Genomic DNA, 20,641 nt, shown 5'->3' with positions numbered 1-20,641 from the left:
CTTTTGGTAAAGATTGCACACAAAAAACCCAATGCAGTTCATCAGTCTCATCCACTGGCGGATAAAGATTTCCTACTAATCCAATCTTGTTTTCTGAATGGAGTCTCAAACCTACTTCTGCTGAGTCTGTACATCCGCCAACTCAGCCACTTGCCCGATTGATAAAATGTCTTTTTATTTGCATTCCCATACATCTAATAATCATCCATTAAAATGTGGGTTCCATTTGGAAATATTCCATGGCAAAAAAGAGCTTGAAAAAGGGAAAAACTTTAAAAAAGAACTTGTTTTGTCCCTTTTCTTGGTGATCTGTGGTGCTTTCTAAAGAATGAAAAAAAGCTTGAACGAAGAAACGTTAAGCTTGCTGTGAAAGTATCTTGTTGATATGGTCACAAACACAATATACTTTAGGTCTTGAAAGGTGAAAAAGCTCTATAATGGCTGTCAAAAAACTGGAAGTTCTAAATTGAAAACCACTGGCAGTGAATGAGTTGAGAAACTTTGATTTTTTTGGGAGTTTTGTCTCTCACAACAACAACAACAACAACACTAATTGGGTACAATGTGAAACACAAAATCCCTTTGCCTCAATCTGTGATGTGAAGTCCATAAACAATACTTTGCAATTAGCAAATTCACTGTCGGACAGACTATTATGCAGCAACAATCTTATATTTATTTTGTTATCTGGGGAAAATAAAACAGATTTAATTCAGCTCCCAGCAGCAACATTACACCCGCCTCTTCATCAACCCTCGCCATACCTTAACCTAAAACCAACTTAAACCTTAGCTCACCTTTACTTATCCCCTTTTGCATGACAGTCCTCTAATGCAAGATGACTTGGTAAGCACATACGACCCAAAAATCTCATTAAAGCCCACCACCAAAGCCACTGAGTGGCATTGCATTATTCATGTGTTTTCCCAAGCACTCTAAACCAGGGTGAATAATTCCATGTGATGTTTGAAATACACAGCAAGGTTACATACATGCACTTACGGACACATCGTACTAATAAGACCGTAAGCAACATCTTCTTGGCTTTACGAGGAGTCGTGCAACGACGACAAAGCGCTTTATAAGCAAGTCTGGCCACTTAAAATCAGATGTGTTGAGAGTATTGTGATGTCATGTGCCGGATAGGATTAATGAGCACTACATATTTATGAATGGCAGCCGTACAAGTGTGTTTATCAGGGGCACAGTGGGACATGCTAGTAGGAAAAAATATGGAGTTCAAGTAAAAAAAAATCCTGTTTTTGAATCGCATTATGGGAATTAAACTTTGAAATCAACTACTAAGATGCAAATGCAGTCGTAGGCAATTCATCTTTCGCAGCAAGTTAAATTGCAGTATCTTTTTAATGACAACATGTGGCGTATGTTCGATTCTAGCTTCGGGAAAGAAGGCGTGGGGATTCCACAGCTGCTGTGGCTAAAATATGTAAATTGGCGTAATATGGCAGCAGCTAAATATAAAGCACCTATTAAAGTTTTAGAGTTACATTAAGGAGACAGATAACAGAATAATGATCCCGCTGAGTAACAACGTGATTGGTGCTGCAAACGTGCCGGTCTGACAGCTCGGATGCAACCATTAGAAATCGAATATGTTTTCTCGGAGGCGGTTTTCGACTGAAAAGTAAATACTTTTTTAAGAACACGGCATAAAAGCAAAAGGGATGAAACTTAGATGAAATGTAAAAAAAATCATCCTTTCTGGATTGAATACATTTCAGTTGGATTTGTCATTTTTACGTAGAATTGGCCGCTTCAAATAAGAGTTTGATCCTCAACTCAAGTGATTTTTTATTTGCAAAATATTGCATTATAATGCTAAAATTAGAGGATTTTGCGTCAAAGGACATTTAAACTGCCCAACATTAATTGTCAATGCTGGCTAAAATGCTCCATTTTTATATGATTATAAAATAAGAAGCCCTCTCCTGTTAGTATACATGTCATGTTTTTCCTAGTGTTTTTTCTATCTCAAGTGCCATAAGGATGAGTGTGTGTGCTATCATGGGATGGAAACTAACTAAGACTGGCAGATGGGTCGCGGGCATTGAGTAAACAGTCATACAGGTCAGAGTGACATTAAAATGTCTTTCAATGGATGGATGCATAGAGATGGGAGAGCATGCCTGCCTTCCTACGTGCATGCAAATGACTTGTTGTCATGAGACAACACTGAAAATCAGGGGTGTCCAAACTTGTTTTCTCCTGGAAAAGGGCCAACTCATTCGTTTTTTCTTTTTAAAAAAGTTTTTATCTATAAGTAATTCACTCATTGGCTGTTATGTCTATTTGATTGGACGCCAATTGCCATCAATGGCAATAAAATATGTTCACTCAACACCGTTTAACATTGATTTCCTACATTGCCACTGCCAAGGCAATGTTTGAAGGGTATCAAGTGTTAAAAAATAACATAGTGGAGGTTGAACTCTAGCTTTTTGTGCGGGACATATTTGACAATATTTTACTTATTTACTGCGGGCCAATAAAAACTAGCCAGTTTTAAATAATTGACATAAAATTTCAACAGGCAGTTTTCTGTAATTAATGGGAAATGTACTCTAATCACGTTTGGATGAAACAATAAATGATTTAATCTATCAACCCTAAAACACACAAAATTTCAATACCAAAATCAATATATCCAAGACGCCCTAAACGCGAATTTTGAAATAAAATTGAATAACGCGGTCCCTAGCCGTCTGCCAAAGGGAAGAACGAGAGCTGACAAACCAAAATTGCTGTGCGCCTCTGCCTGACAATGTTACAAAAGCCTCCAGTGCTCTGGAAATAACATCTGATGGAATTTTTTTTTGTTCACATTTCACCGATTCTCTCAGCCCCTCGTTGGCTCCGTCTCACTAATGGAAAGCTACCCACATTTGTAGTATGTCATTTTAGTGGGAACGAGCGCGTGGGCCGCGCCAGTCGGAGGTTTTTTCGTCACGACGTTACAACTGCGGTCAAGGAATGTCGGCCATCAGCGAGTGTGACTAAGGCGGATGGAACAATAGCATGGGTATCTACAATGCTCGCTAGTGTGATCCAGAATAAATTAGGTTATTCTGCGCTGGTTTAATCACTCAAGATTACTGATAGGTTAATGCTGAATCAATACATACCTGCCCGGCCAATGATTGAAATGGCAATGGGCCCAAATATTTCGTGACCGGACGTTTTCTCGCCGGTCTTTTGGTCCCTTTTGGTCACCGGTCAAATGTACTTAGATATTAAACAGTACTTAGATATTAAACAGTACTTAGATATTATACAGTACTTAGATATTATACAGTACTTAGATATTACACAGTACTTCAATATTAAACAGTACATAGATATTAAACTCTCTCTCTCTTAGATATTATACTCTCTCTCTTGGATATTAAACTCTCTGTCATGAATATAATTTTGAGAGATGTTTTCAACCGTAAACTATCTGTCACCATTTGACCGGCGACCAAAAGTCCGGCGACCAAACATCCGAGCACCAAATATTTGGATTAATGTGGGTTTTTTCAATTTTGGAGTCGTGTCCCACAAACACCTAATGATTGTATTTGTCTCCTAATTATATAATCAAATTAAACAAGTCCTGGCCTTGTGGAATATAGCATTTTTTTTGTTGTTGTCGAATTTTTGACCGTATTTCCCTTGTGTTTGAAGTCCTAGCCAATAAGAATGGACAGAGCTGTTCACTGCTTAGTTCCAAATGCAGGAGAAAGCTAACAGATTGTGTGTGTTTTATGTGGTACACACACACGACAAAGTGTTTGAATCACGAGCAGCAAGACAGCAGCGTTGGGGTCCTTCTGCTTTCATTTATAATTCAGAAGGGCGCCACATAGCATTTGTCCTGGGCAGAATTACAATTTCATATCTGCACTTTCTGGGGAATTGCTTTTTTTTTTCAAAGGGAAAACAATGATGCCCAACTATAAGAGGTTACGAGTAGTCCATTGTGAAAAGAACTCTTAAGGCATACAGCGATATTTACTAGCAAATAAAAACGTTGGAGCATGCCAGTGCATGACAATTCTGCCCACATAGACCAAAAAACAGTAAGAGCTCAGCACATTCATCTGTGTGGAAAAATCAATAGCTCTGCGTTGTGTTTGCTGCGCCTGATCTTCTTTATCTCAGGAATAGATACGTTCAAGACTGGTAATAGTTGAAAATAAATGGATTCTTAGATGCGGATGAAAACGATTCTTAATAGATTAACACAATGCAGCTGTGGATTACAAAAGGAATCTATAGTCATATTCTGTTTAAGGGTGTTATCATCAAAGGTGTCAATAAAATGTATTAGGCAGCAGTAAACATAATTAAAAGATATATCTCTCTCTATATATATCTATATATACGTCTATTTCTATATATATCTACATATATATGTCTATATCTATATATATATATATGTCTATATCTATATTTAACTATATATGTCTATATATAGATATGTACTTATATATCTATATATATGTCTATATATAGATATGCATATATATGTCTATATCTATATAAATATCTATATATGTATATATCAATATATATATGTCTATATCTATATATATCTATATATATATGTCTATATATATGTCTATATCTGTCTATATATATGTCTATATCTGTCTATATATATGTCTATATATATATGTCTATATCTGTCTATCTATATATGACTACATAAATCTATATTTATATATATGTCTATATATATCTATCTAAATACATGACTACATAAGTCTATATCTATATCTATATATATAAATATATATCTATATATGTCTATATCTCTATATATTTATATGTATACTTCTATCTATATACTATTTACTATTTTCTACTATGATTAAATGGAGGTCGACATGCTCATCTCAATTTCGACTTTGAGCAGCTAAATTTTGTCTCATAACCACGTTTCCCATTCCAGTATACATGCTCCCAGCGGGAAGTATAAACAGAAATAGCCCCGGCCATTTCCTTTTCAATTTTTATAGAAAGTGCCATTTGCTCCGTATTTTCCCTTCCTTTTATCTGACATTTTCTAGTCTCTCTCGTAAACATATTTCTTATCTTTGCCGTCTCACTTTTCGGGTCCTGGCTATCCAATTAGTGACCTAAAATGATCAAAATAGGCAATGATGATCATTTTGATGTGGTTGCCACATACTTTGATCACACTGCTACGTTTTGTTTTCATTTTTTTTTCTTCAACAGATAAGGCAGAGAAAAGGGTCATTTCCTAGCATCTGTCAGGACATTATAGAACATACTGCCATGGTGCAAAACCACCGAGGGAAGAGATTTGATTTGTCAGGTGAGCTGCAGGCGCTCGCGTGCGGCACAGAACGCTGCACTACCTGTCATCCCCGCTTCTGACTCACCGCTTAACCTTCGCAACGATCTGTGGCCCCCATGGGAAGGAACGATCCGTTAACCCCGTGGGGCTCGTGTCCGCCAAGGACCGCTCCCATTATAACGGTATTTACAGCACGCAATTTGCTTCTTTTTCTAGAAAATCAAAATGGATCTACTTAAAAACCAATTTCATTCTGTGCCTTCTTTACACAATACATTCTAGCTTTATACATCTTTAGAAAAAAAAAATATATAGACATTTTTCATGACTAAGAAGTACTGAAAATAGAATAGTACAGCTTGGTTATTATGGGACACTTTGCCTCAAGTACAAATGAACCAATCTGCTTGGTGGAAATGAGGCGTAATCTGAATCTTACACCATCATCAGTGTTACATCCCGGTTGTTGGCTAAAGGGATCGGCGGGATACGGCATTGGTAGACAATACTGCATTGACAACAGACCTGCGGGCAAGTGGGATCGCTCATAATTACTCGTCAAAGCTTGATTGTTCTTAAATACCAGGTGTTTTGCAATATGACAAGAGCAGACAAAGAGGGCAGAACAAAAGGACAGCCCAGGTTGACGTGGAGGAGGACACAAAGCCATTCGGCAAAGAAGAAATAGGGGCATGCGTGTGTGTTTTTTAGAAAAGGTCAAAGATATTATTCCGTATGACGTGCCTAAACCTTTCACTAAATAAACAATTATCACTCAACTACTCGCTTGGGGTAAAAAAAAAAAATCCCATTAAATGATGCCGTTAAAGGTGGATACATATTGTTCGAGCCATATTCTACATTTGTTAACCAACCATATCGTTTTTGCTATGTCATGTCTTAATGTTAAGTTACATCTTAAGTCTTAATCTTAAGTTAAGGCAACTCAATTGACCTGTAAATATGTTTTTCTAGTTTATCCTTACATTTGATATAAATGATGTACAACTTCATATTTGCATATCACTGCCAGGTGTGCATTTTGTTTAGTGAGTCCAATGCAATGGGCAGATATTATGGATTGGGTCATATTTTTTTAGCAATACACTGACCTGAACTGATTAAAATGTACGTAAAAAATGTATTTGTTTGACTTATTGCTACAATTGCGAGTGATAGAGAGTCAATCACTTTCACAAGTATGGTTAATTTACTGTTCAATGAGCCTAATAGTTTTTTATTTTTTTTGTTTGATAAGGGCAAGTAGAGCAGAACACAATCAATATACTTGGAAGTGATTTTATAATGGCTCTGTGGACTTAGTGTGAACTGTTTTGCAATAAGAAGCCATGATTTCAGCCACACTATCAGTTACATCATATTTTAGTGAGAAAACTACTTTTATAAGTGAAAAGCATTGACCACCATTACAACATGAATTTGTTTAGGTAGAATTGTATGAATTTCTTTTAACTTTTTCGTTTATTTTGTCGATTTTGGAGTTAATCTCTTCAAAATCCTATAGTGCTGGTTTATGTAAATTTAAAAAAAAAACATACACAAAGCGATGAGCAGTTTTTAACCTAGATTAGCTATATTTGTTAAAAGCAACCAACTAGAAAACATAATTTGAACAGACATTGATAAATCCAATAATCTGCTTGTCTGGTGGGTATTATGCATTTAATTTTTTCTTTCTTTCATGTTATCAGACACAGTAATATTTATTCTGGATGTCTTCAGATGATATAAATGGTCTGATACATGCTGTTTTATAGCATTTTTTTTAGCTATCACAACCAGGGAAATTTCCAACTGTGGGATCAATATCACATGTTGTGATGGTGGTGGATTTAGAGATGGTTTAAACTGCCAGTAAGGAGAATAGTTGAAAAAGGCCCTCAAGCTATTCACCAAGTAACATATGTCTGCCAACATTACAAACTACATCCTGCCAAAATAAAAATAAAAAACTAGAGTGCCTAAGCTTATCAGTACCAAACATTCTCATGAATTCAGGCATTAATGAAGGCGCATGAACGAATCTTATGGGATTCTTCTAATTTAGACACTATCATATAGTTTTTATCGATCTGATAGTGGGAGGAAACAAGAAAGTTTCCCATTACTGCCCAGATTAAAAGCTAATAGCAGACAGTATATGCTTGCATGTCATGTTAATCACTTTGCTGGGTTAATTATGTGAGATAGCACGTGCGTCATTGCACTGCAGAGATTTCTATTATGATTCTATGCAACACTTGCAAAGTCACCCTCTCTGACCCTGTAAATTAGGGGAACCACTATTAGAAGCAGTAGCGTCAGTTTTAAATGTGTCATACGGTACTGATACCCTCACGTAGGTGGCTGTAAAGAAAAAATAAACTATGAAGCAGCCAGGAAGAGCAAATAAAAGTCTTTGAGAGAGAGAGAAGTGATAATGTATTTTTATCAAGTGTTACCAAAAATATATTGATCTGCACTTTGCAGGAACACCAAAGGTGGGTAAAAAAAAGGAAAGGGCTTCTGAGGACTATGTGTGATGGTGTAAAGAATATGAAATCATGATGAAATTACGTGATAGCAATTATTAAATCCATTTCTGTATGTAAAATGTTTTAAATCCAAGTTAAGTGCTCATAAGATAGTCCAGTTCTAAATAAAAAAGTGAAAAGTAAAAATTCGTGGTGAGTGGAAGGTGAATTCAGGCGAAAAGTCTCGCCAGTCTATCGCAATGGGATTTGGAAAAGCACATTGAGTTGATCCCAAAAAAAAAAAAAGCTAAGTGAACGTTATCCGAACCTTCACTAATGTGTATTTCACCACCATATTAATATTAACTGCAGTTCCGGGGATGAAAAAAAAAAACAAAGTCAGACTTTCTGTAATTTCCCTCCTTAGTATGGCCAATTACATCCCAATCATAACTGGTGATTGCACAAAATAAAAGGCATTCTTTGAATTAGACATGCGGGGAATGACTTAGATGGCGCAATAGTAATGAAGATTTATAGTGACAGATGAGTGTAGCAAAAGGGACTTGCCTCTCAGATGAGGGCTCTACAAGTGCCCAATGGTCTTTTGAATCAACACAAAAATGTCCAAATAAATGCACAGCTGAATATGGTACAAAAATAGTTATTTACTACCAAGTCCCATTGGTTCCTTCATTATTGATAAACCAAAAACGCCCATGTTAAAAATCCCAGCAGGGATACTATTATTCCTCAGTGTTAAATAGTCCAGCAAGTGCATTTGTGTATTTAAGACTTGACTGGTTTCTACTGATACTCCAATCATACTGCAAGTACTGCAAGTTCAACTAGCTTATCATCACCTCACAGTATTTCACAATCCGGCTAAGACTTTTGGAGCATCCACAAGATATCCAAGCCATCATCTGTTTCTGTTTGCTCCAGTGACAAATAATATAACCATCCTTTTAGTTGATGTTTTTTTTTTCCAAGCACCTGAAAGGTGTGCAATTACCAAACTTCTATTCTTTAGCGGTCAATTTAATACGCTGTAAAAGCTAGGCGACGGCAGGGATGACAATAGATTTTGTTCCATTGCCATAGAGAAAATAATTGCTCTTCAAAAAAAAAAAAAAGAGGCAGTAGTAGTGCCACTAGGCTTACTTTTGTAGCTTCCCAAAGAATGTGAAAAACTGAAAAGTACTAGGAACACACCAAAGTCCAATTGAAGGGGAAAAAAACGTATCCCCTATGTCTAAATGAGATCTTATGAGGTGGACAAACAGCGGCAGGTGGGAGAAGATAAATTTCCAGCACTTCCCCCAAACTGAAGCACTGACAGTCGGAATTGTTCTGCAGCAATGATAAATGCCTTGAAAATGGGTGCCCCAAGCCTGCTAACTGTGCTAACCTGACATCCACAAGGAGAAAAAAGAAAGCCAAGAAAGACACATATGCCAAAATACAATCAAGTTTCCACAATATTCCACATTACAGATCAACAAAAAGAACCCATATTTCCAAGTATGTGCCAGTCCCTAAACATTTTTTTTGCAAGGGATCCAAGATTTGACAAAAAACATACACATGCCCAAACATCTTTCAATGGAGTCGATTCCTGACTTATGTTCGCCAACGTACTGCTAACCAAACAACATTTCCAATAACGCTGTGGCTACAGAAGCCTGTCATTTACAAATAGGTGTGTGATTTCAGTTTCAGTACAAAAAATGATGCAGTCGATTGACATAGTCTGGGCAACAGAGGTGAAAAACAAGCAGATAAATCCAACTCTGATTGGCCAGTGTTCCTCTTTGGGCCTATCAATCAGTTAAATAGGCAGTCCTCCTTGCAAATTCAAGAATCTCAGTTGCAGTAGTTAGATAGTGAGGAAGCAAGTGGGGGCTGTAATAAAACATCCATCTTTAACCCTGATATTTTATCGACAGTTATCCGGGCATCTCTGTACACCAATTAGGTCAACATTGAGCGGCCTATGCGTATTTTGAGGGGCTGTTGTACAATCCTGATTACTGTTCAGACTAGACCAAAAAAAATCCCTGCTCAAAATCTGACGCTCTCTCAAAATAATCAAATTAGAAAGTTATTTCACAGTCAACAAGAGCCAGTAACTTCACGATTTGACCAAACAACTGTTCCACAATGGGATATTGAAAACTAAAGAATGATTTCAACTCCCATGCCAATGTAATAAATGCAAGAAAAATGTGCTTGGGTTCCAATTTAATGGGTTTTAGGTAGAGGAAAACAAAGGTAGCATATATTTCCATCCGGGTTGGATCTCCAAAAAACCTCATAAGAGTATTCCAGAGATAACGTGTTTGTAAACAAATTCCGAGTTACATATGCAAACACACACTTTCTTTTCATGGCAGCCATGTATGCAAGGGTATTCATTGCCAAGTGACTTCCCAAGTGTACATTTAATCAACAGAACCACAAGAGAACTGTAGTAAGGTACTTTTGTTTTGTTTTGGGCAGTTAGGTGGGCTACTCGGCAGCCCCATTTGTCAAGCTGCATCACTCGTGGTGATTGGGGACCTGCCAAAAGCTTGTTTCCAGACATAAGATCCCCTCGTGTGTGCTCCAAAGACAAACATCCATCTGTGTGAGTATTGGGGGGGGGGGGGGGGGGGGATAAGCGGAGGGGACGACTGCGGGGTTAAAATGAAACTGGGACTATGCGAGTTGCTTCACAAGTGCCATCTTATTAAATTATCTCTTTGCCTTTTACAGTGAAGGGCCCCGCCCTCCTTTTTCCATCTCTTTTTCCAGGCTAAACATTTGTCTTTCCATTCATGGGTGAATTTGTATTCCATTGAGAACGGAGAGGAGCAACGGGTGCAAAGTCCGCATGGTGATTCGCTCTTTTGACTCTCAAAGCCAAGCGTTGAGAGCAATACTCTCAGCTGCTTACAATGGCAAATAGCTTTGATTTTGCATGTTTTCTTTTTCAAATGTTGTGTTTTTTTTTTTAAAGTCTGCAAAGCAATATGCAAACTGAACAGGTCACTTTGCTCCAATTGGTCAGGTGACTTTGTATTTAGCAACACCTCATTAAGTTGATATAGTGACACCTCATCACGAGGTACACCACTTTGCTTTTAATCAAACCGACGGACCGGCAACTCTATAATCAATAAGCTTATCTACATAATGCCAGGTTGCAAAAAGCAAATAAATCCACCTTGTTCTGGCATGGCGTCCATGACGGAAGGAAGGAATGTTACACTGTGGAATATTTTTGTCAAATGGATTCTATTTGTTTGGGATTTGCGCTCGAGTTTTATCCAATAACATCAATTAAAACAGAAAAAAAACATATTTAAATATATATTGGATGAGGAATGTGACATTAAATCATCCAATGATGCAATTTTGCAAGAGCTCCAGTTTATCCTCAAGCGAAACTTTTTATTTTAAATATTTTTTTTATTGTATGTATATTTGAGTGTTTTTCAATCATGCTTTATTTACATCTAGTTCCCGCTATTCTATTTACACCAATTTGTCGTGTTTTAAAGTTTCCGAATCTGAAGTCTTCTATCCTTTTTCAAGTACTTTTTGACTCCTTTTATCTCATAAATACACAATCCGAAATATATTCTTACTTCTTGTTTGTTTACTTAAGTTTGCAGGTATACTGTAGCCCAGGTTATTATGGATGATACATTGCACTCCAAGTGTAAGGCAATTCAAACTGATTTATGACGCTATAGTTTGGCTATAATGGGGCTGGGGAAAGAAGAAAAAAAGCGGCTAGTCAACGAAATATAGAAAGCACACGTAGGAGAATATTTTTAGCAAGTTCTATCAGCAACTATTTCAACATGACTGAGATCAGCGTAAGCGGGAAAAAGTGAAGAAGACAAGGTCTCTAGACGGGTGGTCTAATCAGTGTGTTAAGTGCTGTATGCAAATGAAGTCCATATGCTAATCCATCCCATTCATCCACTAACTTCCATCTGAACGCTTCCGAGGAGGCAGAGTAGCCCTTATGATTCTGCCAGTGCAATAAAATGTTGTCGGAGATAATAAAAGCAGTCAGGCAGTAACCTTCAGAAAAACATTAGCGGAGCATCTCCGAGACTAAACTTCTGGCATTTAGTGAGTTTGTAAAACTGTCTACCCTTTTCAGACACCAAATGAAATCAATGGCTGAGGCGTACATTTGGGTGGGCTTCCCCACCTTCCAACCTCCCCCAAATTTATCCACATTGCTGATGTGGAAAATTCAATTGGAACCAAAATCGCAGAGACTGCGCGGATCTATTGAAATTAGCAAAGAAACCAAGACGAGATTCATATCATCGATTGAAGCTCATAAACGGGGACATAACTGGTCTTATTTACACTTTTTTTCCGGCAGGCAGCCACTTTTTCAAATAAAAAATGAATTTCTACCATGCTTCAGTCACATATTTGCAAGAAAAGTAGTATTAAACTTCCTATAGCTTTGCTTTTAAAGTCTGCTTTGACCTCCATTCATTTTGTTAAGCCAATATCAACAAATACAAAACAAACAAACACAGTTAATCCAACAAATTGTTGACAGAAAGCATCATAACGTCAAAAGTCCATCTTTAGAAATGCTACACGTAGACAAGCAAACAGAAAACAGATCCTAAGAAAGCAGCAATAACTCTACAGGCAATCCAAGGCTTATTAATTTTAGACTCAGAGTGTAAAGCTAAGAAAAAGCAAGTGAAATTATCCAATTAGGTTGACAGTTAGGTCCACTAACTTGGGTGCATGGGGGGAAAAGCTTGAATTACATCCATAATTGAGCCTATAATAGTTATGACAACACAGATAAAGGAATCCTAGAGGCGCAACGTCATTCTATCCAATATCAATTTTTTAACTTTAACTAAAGGGGAACAAATGGAATAATTTAATTTCTAAAACAGTCATTACGAGGAAGGAACCAGCAAACATTCCCAATTTGTGCCTTGCAGGAAAATTCACATTCATTTAAACAAGCAAAAAAAAAAAACAACATGTGATTTCCTTCCAAATTCAATCACCTATGATCTAGAATTCTAGATGGACACCTAATTTAACAAAATATTCTTTGCAGAAGATTAAAAAAGGGGGACAATGCCACCAGCTGACTGATCAAAAAATCTGACACAAACCAAAAAACAGTCTCAGTGATTCCCTATAGAAAACCTCCCCAAAAAAGAAAAACACTTTCAATGAATGGAAAGTGATTTCAGATGACTATCACAGATGGCATGATCGAAAAAAAAAAAGAAAAAAAGAGATCGGAACGTCCCGAGAGAGAGTTTTGCGCGACCCAAGCTGCTGCGTCCCACTTTTCCCGAATAGACGGCGAGCTATTATAAATGCAAATAAAAACATGGCTTGAGACCGGTTATGAGAATTCACGTGCGAAATGGCAGGTAATGAATGAGGTGAGTGGATAAACTAGGGGATGAAATGCAAACCTAGTTTTCTCAGGTGAAGAGGTTGGTATTGGGTATGTGAGACTTACCCCACTGCAAAGGAGCCAGCTGCAGGTGTTCCAAGACCAGCTGGTTGAGAACTCCCTCCACGCTGGCCTCGCCGTGACGCCGCAAAGAAGGGTGGCGTGCAGTTAAGGGACAGCAACAACAAATTTTGAACAAACATATCAACCTGTCTTGTTGAGATTATTAGATTAGATTTGATTAGAATATTATATTACCCCGTATCCTGTCAATTTCTTGATAAATGGACTTGATCGTCTTTTCCTAATTGTTGAAAAAGGGAAAAGTTGTTTGGACTTGAACCACCACTACTACACGACACCTTGCCTTATAAAATAATAAAAAACGACTTCAACCTGACTAGTTTTGAATTATAATCTAATTAAAATAACTGACGTTTTGTTTGTTGTAAAAGTTGATGATGTAAGTTTACATGACATTACATCAACTTGGCTTTTTATTTTGGCGTGACAGCAATACTCTACTTTTCTAGTGCACTTTTGTGTGTGGGTTTGCTTGATAATTCCATCAGGATCTCTGCCCCGTTTTGGAAAAACCTCACAAAAGATGTATCGCAGTAACACACTGGTCGTTAATGCCTTGTAAACGTAAACATAACCACACAAATTCGACGTCTACCAAAGATAAACTTATCTGTATTCACTGAGCCATAACACTGAAGTTAAAAGAACACATTTTTCAGATTCAAATGATAAATGATTTGTTTTTTTGGAGCTCCTCTGTAGGGGAATGGTTGGGAATCGCGGCACTAAATTAAACAAAGCAATGGTAGGTTATTATCGTTATTAGCGTTCACTTCAAAATGTCAAAGGCTGGTGGGAAATGCGTTTGTGTAGCCCGACTCGGGGAGTAAAAGCAAACTGATCGATATTACACTAGAACAAATATGGCTATCGGAGAGCAATTAGAGATAAGATAACATCAAATGATAATATACACAGATGGCATTTGGACAACATCAGAGAACATCACATTTCGATTAGTAACCTTTGTTAGTTTGGTAAACAGCAAGTGAGAAATGCACAAAGCCCGAGGAAAATAATGAAGTATTGACGCTTAGCACTGGATAACTAAATAGAATGAAGTTCTGTGGCGGGACGGCCAACCAAAAGCAAGGAGTGGAAAAAGATCCGTTTCCTGAAAACGTTAGTCAGACTTTGTATTTTCTTTTTCAGGTTTGAATATTTGAATGTAGGCAAGGTTGAAAGGATATGATGCTCCAACAGATGCCAAGCTTGCTGTTTATCTGGCAACCCTGAGCATGCTGCCGCTCCTCCTCCAGCTGTTTGGGATTAGTGAAGCGAATGGTCTCCTGGTCTGGCAGGGGCAGATTCTCAAAGTCAAACTTGTCAACCTGGATAGCCATCCTAGAAGGGAGAGGAAAAACTCAGCTCAGGTGGCGAGGCCTCCGTGACCGGACGTTTGGTCGCCGGTCAAATGTACTTAGATCTTAAACAGTACTTAGCTATTACACAGTACTTAGCTATTAAACAATACTTAGATATTAAACAGTACTTGGATATTAAACAGTACTTAGATATTAAACAGTACTTGGATATTAAACAGTACTTAGATATTAAACAGTACTTAGATATCAAACACTACTTAGATATTAAACAGTACTTGGATATTAAACAGTACGTGGATATTAAACAGTACTTGGATATTAAACAGTACTTAGATATTACACAGTAATTAGATATTAAACAGTACTTGGATATTAAACAGTACTTAGATATTAAACTCTCTCTCTTAGATATTAAACAGTACTTGGATATTAAACAGTACTTAGATATTAAACTCTCTCTCTTAGATATTAAACAGTACTTAGATATTAAACTGTCTCTTAGATATTAAACTCTCTCTCTTAGATATTAAACTCTCTCTCTTAGATATTAAACTCTCTCTCTTAGATATTAAACTCTCTCTCATGAATATAATTTTGAAAGCAGGCTTCAACAGTAAACTCTCCAAAAGACCAGCGACCAAACGTCCGAGCACCCGAGGCCTCGTAACGTCAACAACATAAAAGGCCATAAAGGGCAAAAAAAAAAAACCTATTGATGAGTCCGGCGACTCATCAAGGCCACACAGTGGAAAAAAAAAAAAAACATGGCAATTATGGTCTTGGAGCCATTACAACAAAGCGGCAAAAATGAGATAATGACGCTTGAAAAGCCCCGAGGGAAAATACTGCAGCTAAACTGCAGGTCTAGCAGCAGAACAACACTCAAAACTGGCACCTTTGAAGATTAGCAAAACATGGCTCATGTCAACCACTGACGTCCCCCGTCTTCAAATGGGTTCTTCAAACACACGCCAGGACTAAAAATACAACAAGGCAAATGGACACCGTCTGGCACGGCACGGCATGGGGGCTGCACTTCTTTTCGGACAAGTAATTAACCAGAATGACGCGGGAAACACATTTACACTTCAAACGAGAACACGGATTGGACATCCAAGGACTGGAAAATGGGAGTTCAATTCTTTTTTTTTCCTGGAAGAGTAACAGGTTTACTTACAAGCAAGATGTATACGAGGAGTTCTTGGTACATGACAGTTTGATGAAAACAAAATAAATACATACTGAGTCTTGAGTAGAACATCTTGTCGGAATAGAATTGGCTGAAAACTAATGTGCCGTTCCTCACTTTGAAACATCTTGAACTAAGGACTGGTGGTTAGGATTTATTTTGCTTAATTGGTTGTTTTAACTCACTTGTCATCTTATATGAAGTATTGTATACTGTAATTAAAAACTGAGGAAAATATGAAAGATACTTTGCTTTCTTATCTATGTTTTTATTACATATCCTTCCGAATATTTTGAAATTTGAAGAAACATCTTATGCTGTATTGAATATAATGATCCAGTCATCAGAAAATTACACACCCCAATTATAGATGGAACTCTATGTAGATGATTAAGAATGGTAAATAAAAATCAAGCTTTAAACAGATGTAATCCTAAAAAATAAAACTAAATGGTAGTTAAATTCTTGATATCATTGAGAAATAAAATGCATCTTCTGCTTCAAAGTGTTGGGCATAAATTTAAGATGTAAAAATGTAATCATTCACTTCTTTCATGGGCTTTTAATTTGTCGGAGTGTATGGACGGAGCAGTCTGATTGAAGCGCTTAGCTTCAACCTATGGCTCGGGAGCCAAATATGGCTCTTTCCATGGGTGCATATGGCTTTCCACTAACCTGAGAGGTAAATATTGACCTACCTCTAGCACCACTTTAATCATAATTTTGTTTTTCATTACTCTTCCGCATGCATCATCTCATTGATACTGATTGATTAGCAACAGCATAACAATGTTGTCAAAATAATTCGCACTTGCAAAGTGGTAAAAGCTGAATGGCTCTGAAGAAATAGCATTCTAAAATGTGAATTGTTTATGGCTCTCTCTGTCAAAAAGATTCCGACCCCTGGCTTAGCATCTCGATATCATTGAAGAAATCTTCCATTGATAGAAGCCATATTTACATTCACGTTATCATTTGTCTATGCATCCAGACAGGCCATTGAAATTTCTGTTAAGGCCCAGTATCTCATTGGCATTTTCATGACTCCCAATGAGTTTGACGGCACGATAGAGGTGGTGATTGGAGCCAGCTCGAGGTATTCATCAGCAGATCCAATTCAAAGATCATTATACGCGTTGTTTTGCTTTGATGAAATTCTCCCACGGTAGGACTGCCTCAGCCGCTTTTGTTTGCGCTTCTTTTCAAATGCAGAGGTGTTCCAACGCCGCCATTTCGCCGAACAAAATCATAACAATGAATCCGGAACAGCTGCTACATGCCAGTTATTATACTATCTTTTATATGGGAGATTACTTCTTAAAATGCCGCGGACTAAAACGGAATCCATGGACAATGTTGCCTTCAGGTGTAAATTTAATTAATTCTGTGATGTATTGGAAAATAAGAAGTATTTTTTTTGTAGTATGAACAAAGTAGAAGGGAGTAATAGAGTCCAAATTGATGTGGGAAAAGACAGTATACCTTAAAATGCGGCGTAAAAGCGTGTCTGCAGGGTGTGACCTTTGACCCTGGACTTCTAATTACTGCCATGGCGTAATAATCTGGCAGTGATGCCTGTCTAATGGCAGGGATAACACCAGCTGAGAGGGTCGCCGGGAAGTGATCTGGAACTAATTAAATGTTATGTTGCCTTTCCAGCAAAAAGTACTACATGATGATTATATTGAAGCACACAGACTGGCTCTCAATGCCAAAATATTGTCCAACTGCCACAGATTTTTTTGATGCAAAAACATATGCCAGAATTCTTGATTGCTTCAAAAATATTGACGGAAAAAGGTCCTTCTTTAAATATTGTATATTATTTATATTAGAATATCACTGTATTGTGTACCACTTTTTCAGGGTTTGAGGTTTTGCAGAACAAGTTATTTTTTTTGTATTGAAATGCCTGCCATTCTCCATTTTAATGTTCTGATTGATTACTATATTTTATAATGTTTATTATTAGTTCTTTGATTAAATACTGAATTCCCCACAAAATCTATTTAATGCTCCAAAGGGTTTTGCCTCCTTATTATGTATTTTTAGGCTGGTGCAGTTTATACAATACATATAGGATATTAAAAAACATGGTCAAAATAATTCCCAGTGTTTTAATATAAAAGATAATTATATGTTGATCACCTGCTCCAAACATAGTATTTCTGTATATATATATATCACAGCATACAATTACTTACACGCCTCTAATTCTCTATAATTGTGCATCAATCCAAAGCCAATATTCCCTCTCCTATCTGATTTATTTTTCTAACCTTCTACATTTCACAAGAGCTTTTCATGACAAATTATGAGCCTATCCCTGAATGACCAAAACGAGCCTATTGCGGAATGGGAAATAATTTCCAAGCAAGATTGCTCGCCACATATATTTTACAGCCAATGTTTTATAAAAAGCTGCAGGGCAAAGAAACGCCGAGAGCTGGCCGCGTGTGCGTATACACGTTTTCATTTGGAAAGGTTATTTTTAGCTCACGTGCGAGAGCTTAAGGGCGGAGATCCGTGAAGGCCTATGCAGAGGCAGGGGAAAGCGGCGATCTATTTTTAGACTGCGGCTGACTCGATGTAACCCTTTGTTTCCCTGCCGACTCTCCTCCTCCTTCTTCCTCGCTCAATATACCGATCTCAATCCAAAACAAATCCTCGCAGCCAATTACGGAAGGCGTCCGAGGAGGTTACTGCACAGACAATCTTCTAATACGCCGCCTGTCATTAAAAGTGAGGAGCGGGAGACTATATTGCCCAAGCCTGACAAGAACGAGCTATTTCTGTGGCTCCCGTTTAAAAGCCACAAGGTTTTCATGAGGGGGGCCCCCGCTAGCGAGAAGCTTGACAAGATGTGAACGGAGGCGAGCCACAGCTGGATTTCCACCGGGATTTTTGGTTTAGGGAAATAAACAGAGACATAATAATGCACGTTTGATCGGCGGTGACTGCTAGGAGAGACAAAAGCTTTGCGGTATAGAGTAGATCAAATCTGAGTTGATTGAAAAAGTCGCCGCTGTATGGTCGTCTTCATGAATATTTAAATTGAATGGCGAATGGAAGCATTCGGCAGACGCGGGGCAGTCTGAGACAAATGACTCGTGTCAGTAATATGTGAAGAATGAGTTGACTCTTGGACCATAGTGTTTGCTTGCTCACTTGTGGCAGTGCTACCTCTACTTAGGGGGGGAAAACGGATTTGTAACGTGGTCTTTTTGTGGGTAGAGAGCCAATTTTTACATGGAAATGTAATGCCAAAATCATACAAGCATACCACTTTGTTATGGAAAAAATACATTTCTTTTTTTGAAGCAATACAGACGCTCCCCTACTTACGAACGAGTTATGTTCCGAGCGCTTGTTCATAGGTTGAAAGTGTTCATAAGTGTAAAGTGTTCATAAGTTGAAATTGTTCATACGTTGAAAGTGTTCATAAGTGGAAAGTGTTCATAAGTTGAAATCGAAGTTGATTCAGTGCTATATTTTGCATTATAATGTATGTTGAAGGCCTTTATAAGTATATTGAAGGTTTATATAAGTGCATTTGTATGTTTAAGGCTTGTATAAGTAACCAGCAATGGTTTGCACTGAAAAAAACATTTAATAAAATGGAGAGACTACATACAGTACTGTATAGATACTTTAGAGAGATGGAGATTCAAGCGAACGATTCAAGTTGTAGTATTCCCGTGAAACGCTCACCACTTTCTTACGCGCATCAAGCTTCTTTATTATTGAAAGAAGCACTACTCGGAAAAAGGCACGCATTACAAAATCGAACTAATGAACATTTTTCGACATAAACGCAATTTGCAGATATGTTTGTATGTACCGTTTGTTCGTAAGTTGAATATTTGTAAGTAGGGGAGTGTCTGTATTGCTTTTTTTGCTGAAAGATTGAATGAAAACCAATGTGCATTACACTGTATAACATTACACATAAATAAACTTCTTATGTCACAGTACTGCAAGAAATACCGCACTAGCGCTAACATCTGGGGAAGATATTATAACCCTAATATTTGCTGAGAGGAAAAACAGAAACCTCCACCGAGCAAATATGACAAAGGTAGGAATTGTGAATCCTGAGGAGACACTGCCACACTCTCATCATTTTAAGCAAAAAAAAAAAGAAATTGTTCCTTCCTCAGCATGTGCAGGTATTTTTTTTTTCGACTGTTGGACATGACGCCGCATATTGTGCAAGTAATGAGCACATCATCAATTTAAATATGTGCGAGAGAAAGAGATGGAAAGAGCAAATATACTGCTGCAGCAGCAGGTAGAGGCAAAAAAAGAATACTCCTGTCCAACAAGGGACTTGTTGGAGACCGCATAACTGACTGCAAATACATTATGTTCCTCACAGCCACAAAGGGTGAAGGTGGTCACCATGGAAACAAGCTTTGTTTGAGAATCGCGCTTCGTCGAGGCGTGGCGAGTGTTGATCCGTCGGTGGTAAAAGCGAACGAGTAGAGATATATAGATAGAAGAAAATGTACTCTGGCCAATTCCAAGTGGTCTCAATTAATAAGTAAATGAACCAATGAGGTCTTGACTGGACAGGGTGGAGGACTAGTTGATGAATAGGTGTTGGGGCAATGCCACAACTCTCCAAGTTAAACCGGATCGGACGTTTATTACCATAAAGTGTGTTTACATAAAATAGATTGATATAAATGATTTCATTAAGTTTGGGTTGATTCGAAAATTGGTTAAAAGCATCACGCTGGTTACAGCAAATATGCCATGTCTTGAGTCTGGTTGGGTAAATATATAGGAGTA

At 37.6% G+C, this 20,641-nt stretch overlaps 1 protein-coding gene across 3 annotated transcripts in view; it reads right to left on the bottom strand.

The window, feature by feature from the left end:
* The window catches only part of trappc9 (trafficking protein particle complex subunit 9), an 82,144-nt gene that overhangs the window by 9,279 nt on the left and 52,224 nt on the right, over nucleotides 1–20,641 (bottom strand). For all 3 annotated transcript variants that reach the window (XM_077743113.1, XM_077743114.1, XM_077743115.1), the window contains 2 exons: nucleotides 14,525–14,677; nucleotides 13,316–13,407 (listed from right to left, as the gene is read on the bottom strand). In XM_077743113.1, coding sequence (XP_077599239.1) covers nucleotides 13,316–13,407; nucleotides 14,525–14,677 — 245 coding nt within the window. The remainder of the gene's footprint in view (nucleotides 1–13,315; nucleotides 13,408–14,524; nucleotides 14,678–20,641) is intronic.

This window comes from Stigmatopora nigra, chromosome 21, assembly GCF_051989575.1.
Source record: "Stigmatopora nigra isolate UIUO_SnigA chromosome 21, RoL_Snig_1.1, whole genome shotgun sequence".
NCBI classification, from domain to species: Eukaryota; Metazoa; Chordata; class Actinopteri; order Syngnathiformes; family Syngnathidae; genus Stigmatopora; species Stigmatopora nigra.
The sequence above is the reverse complement of the archived record's forward strand: the minus strand, read 5'-3'. Positions and strand labels throughout refer to the sequence as shown.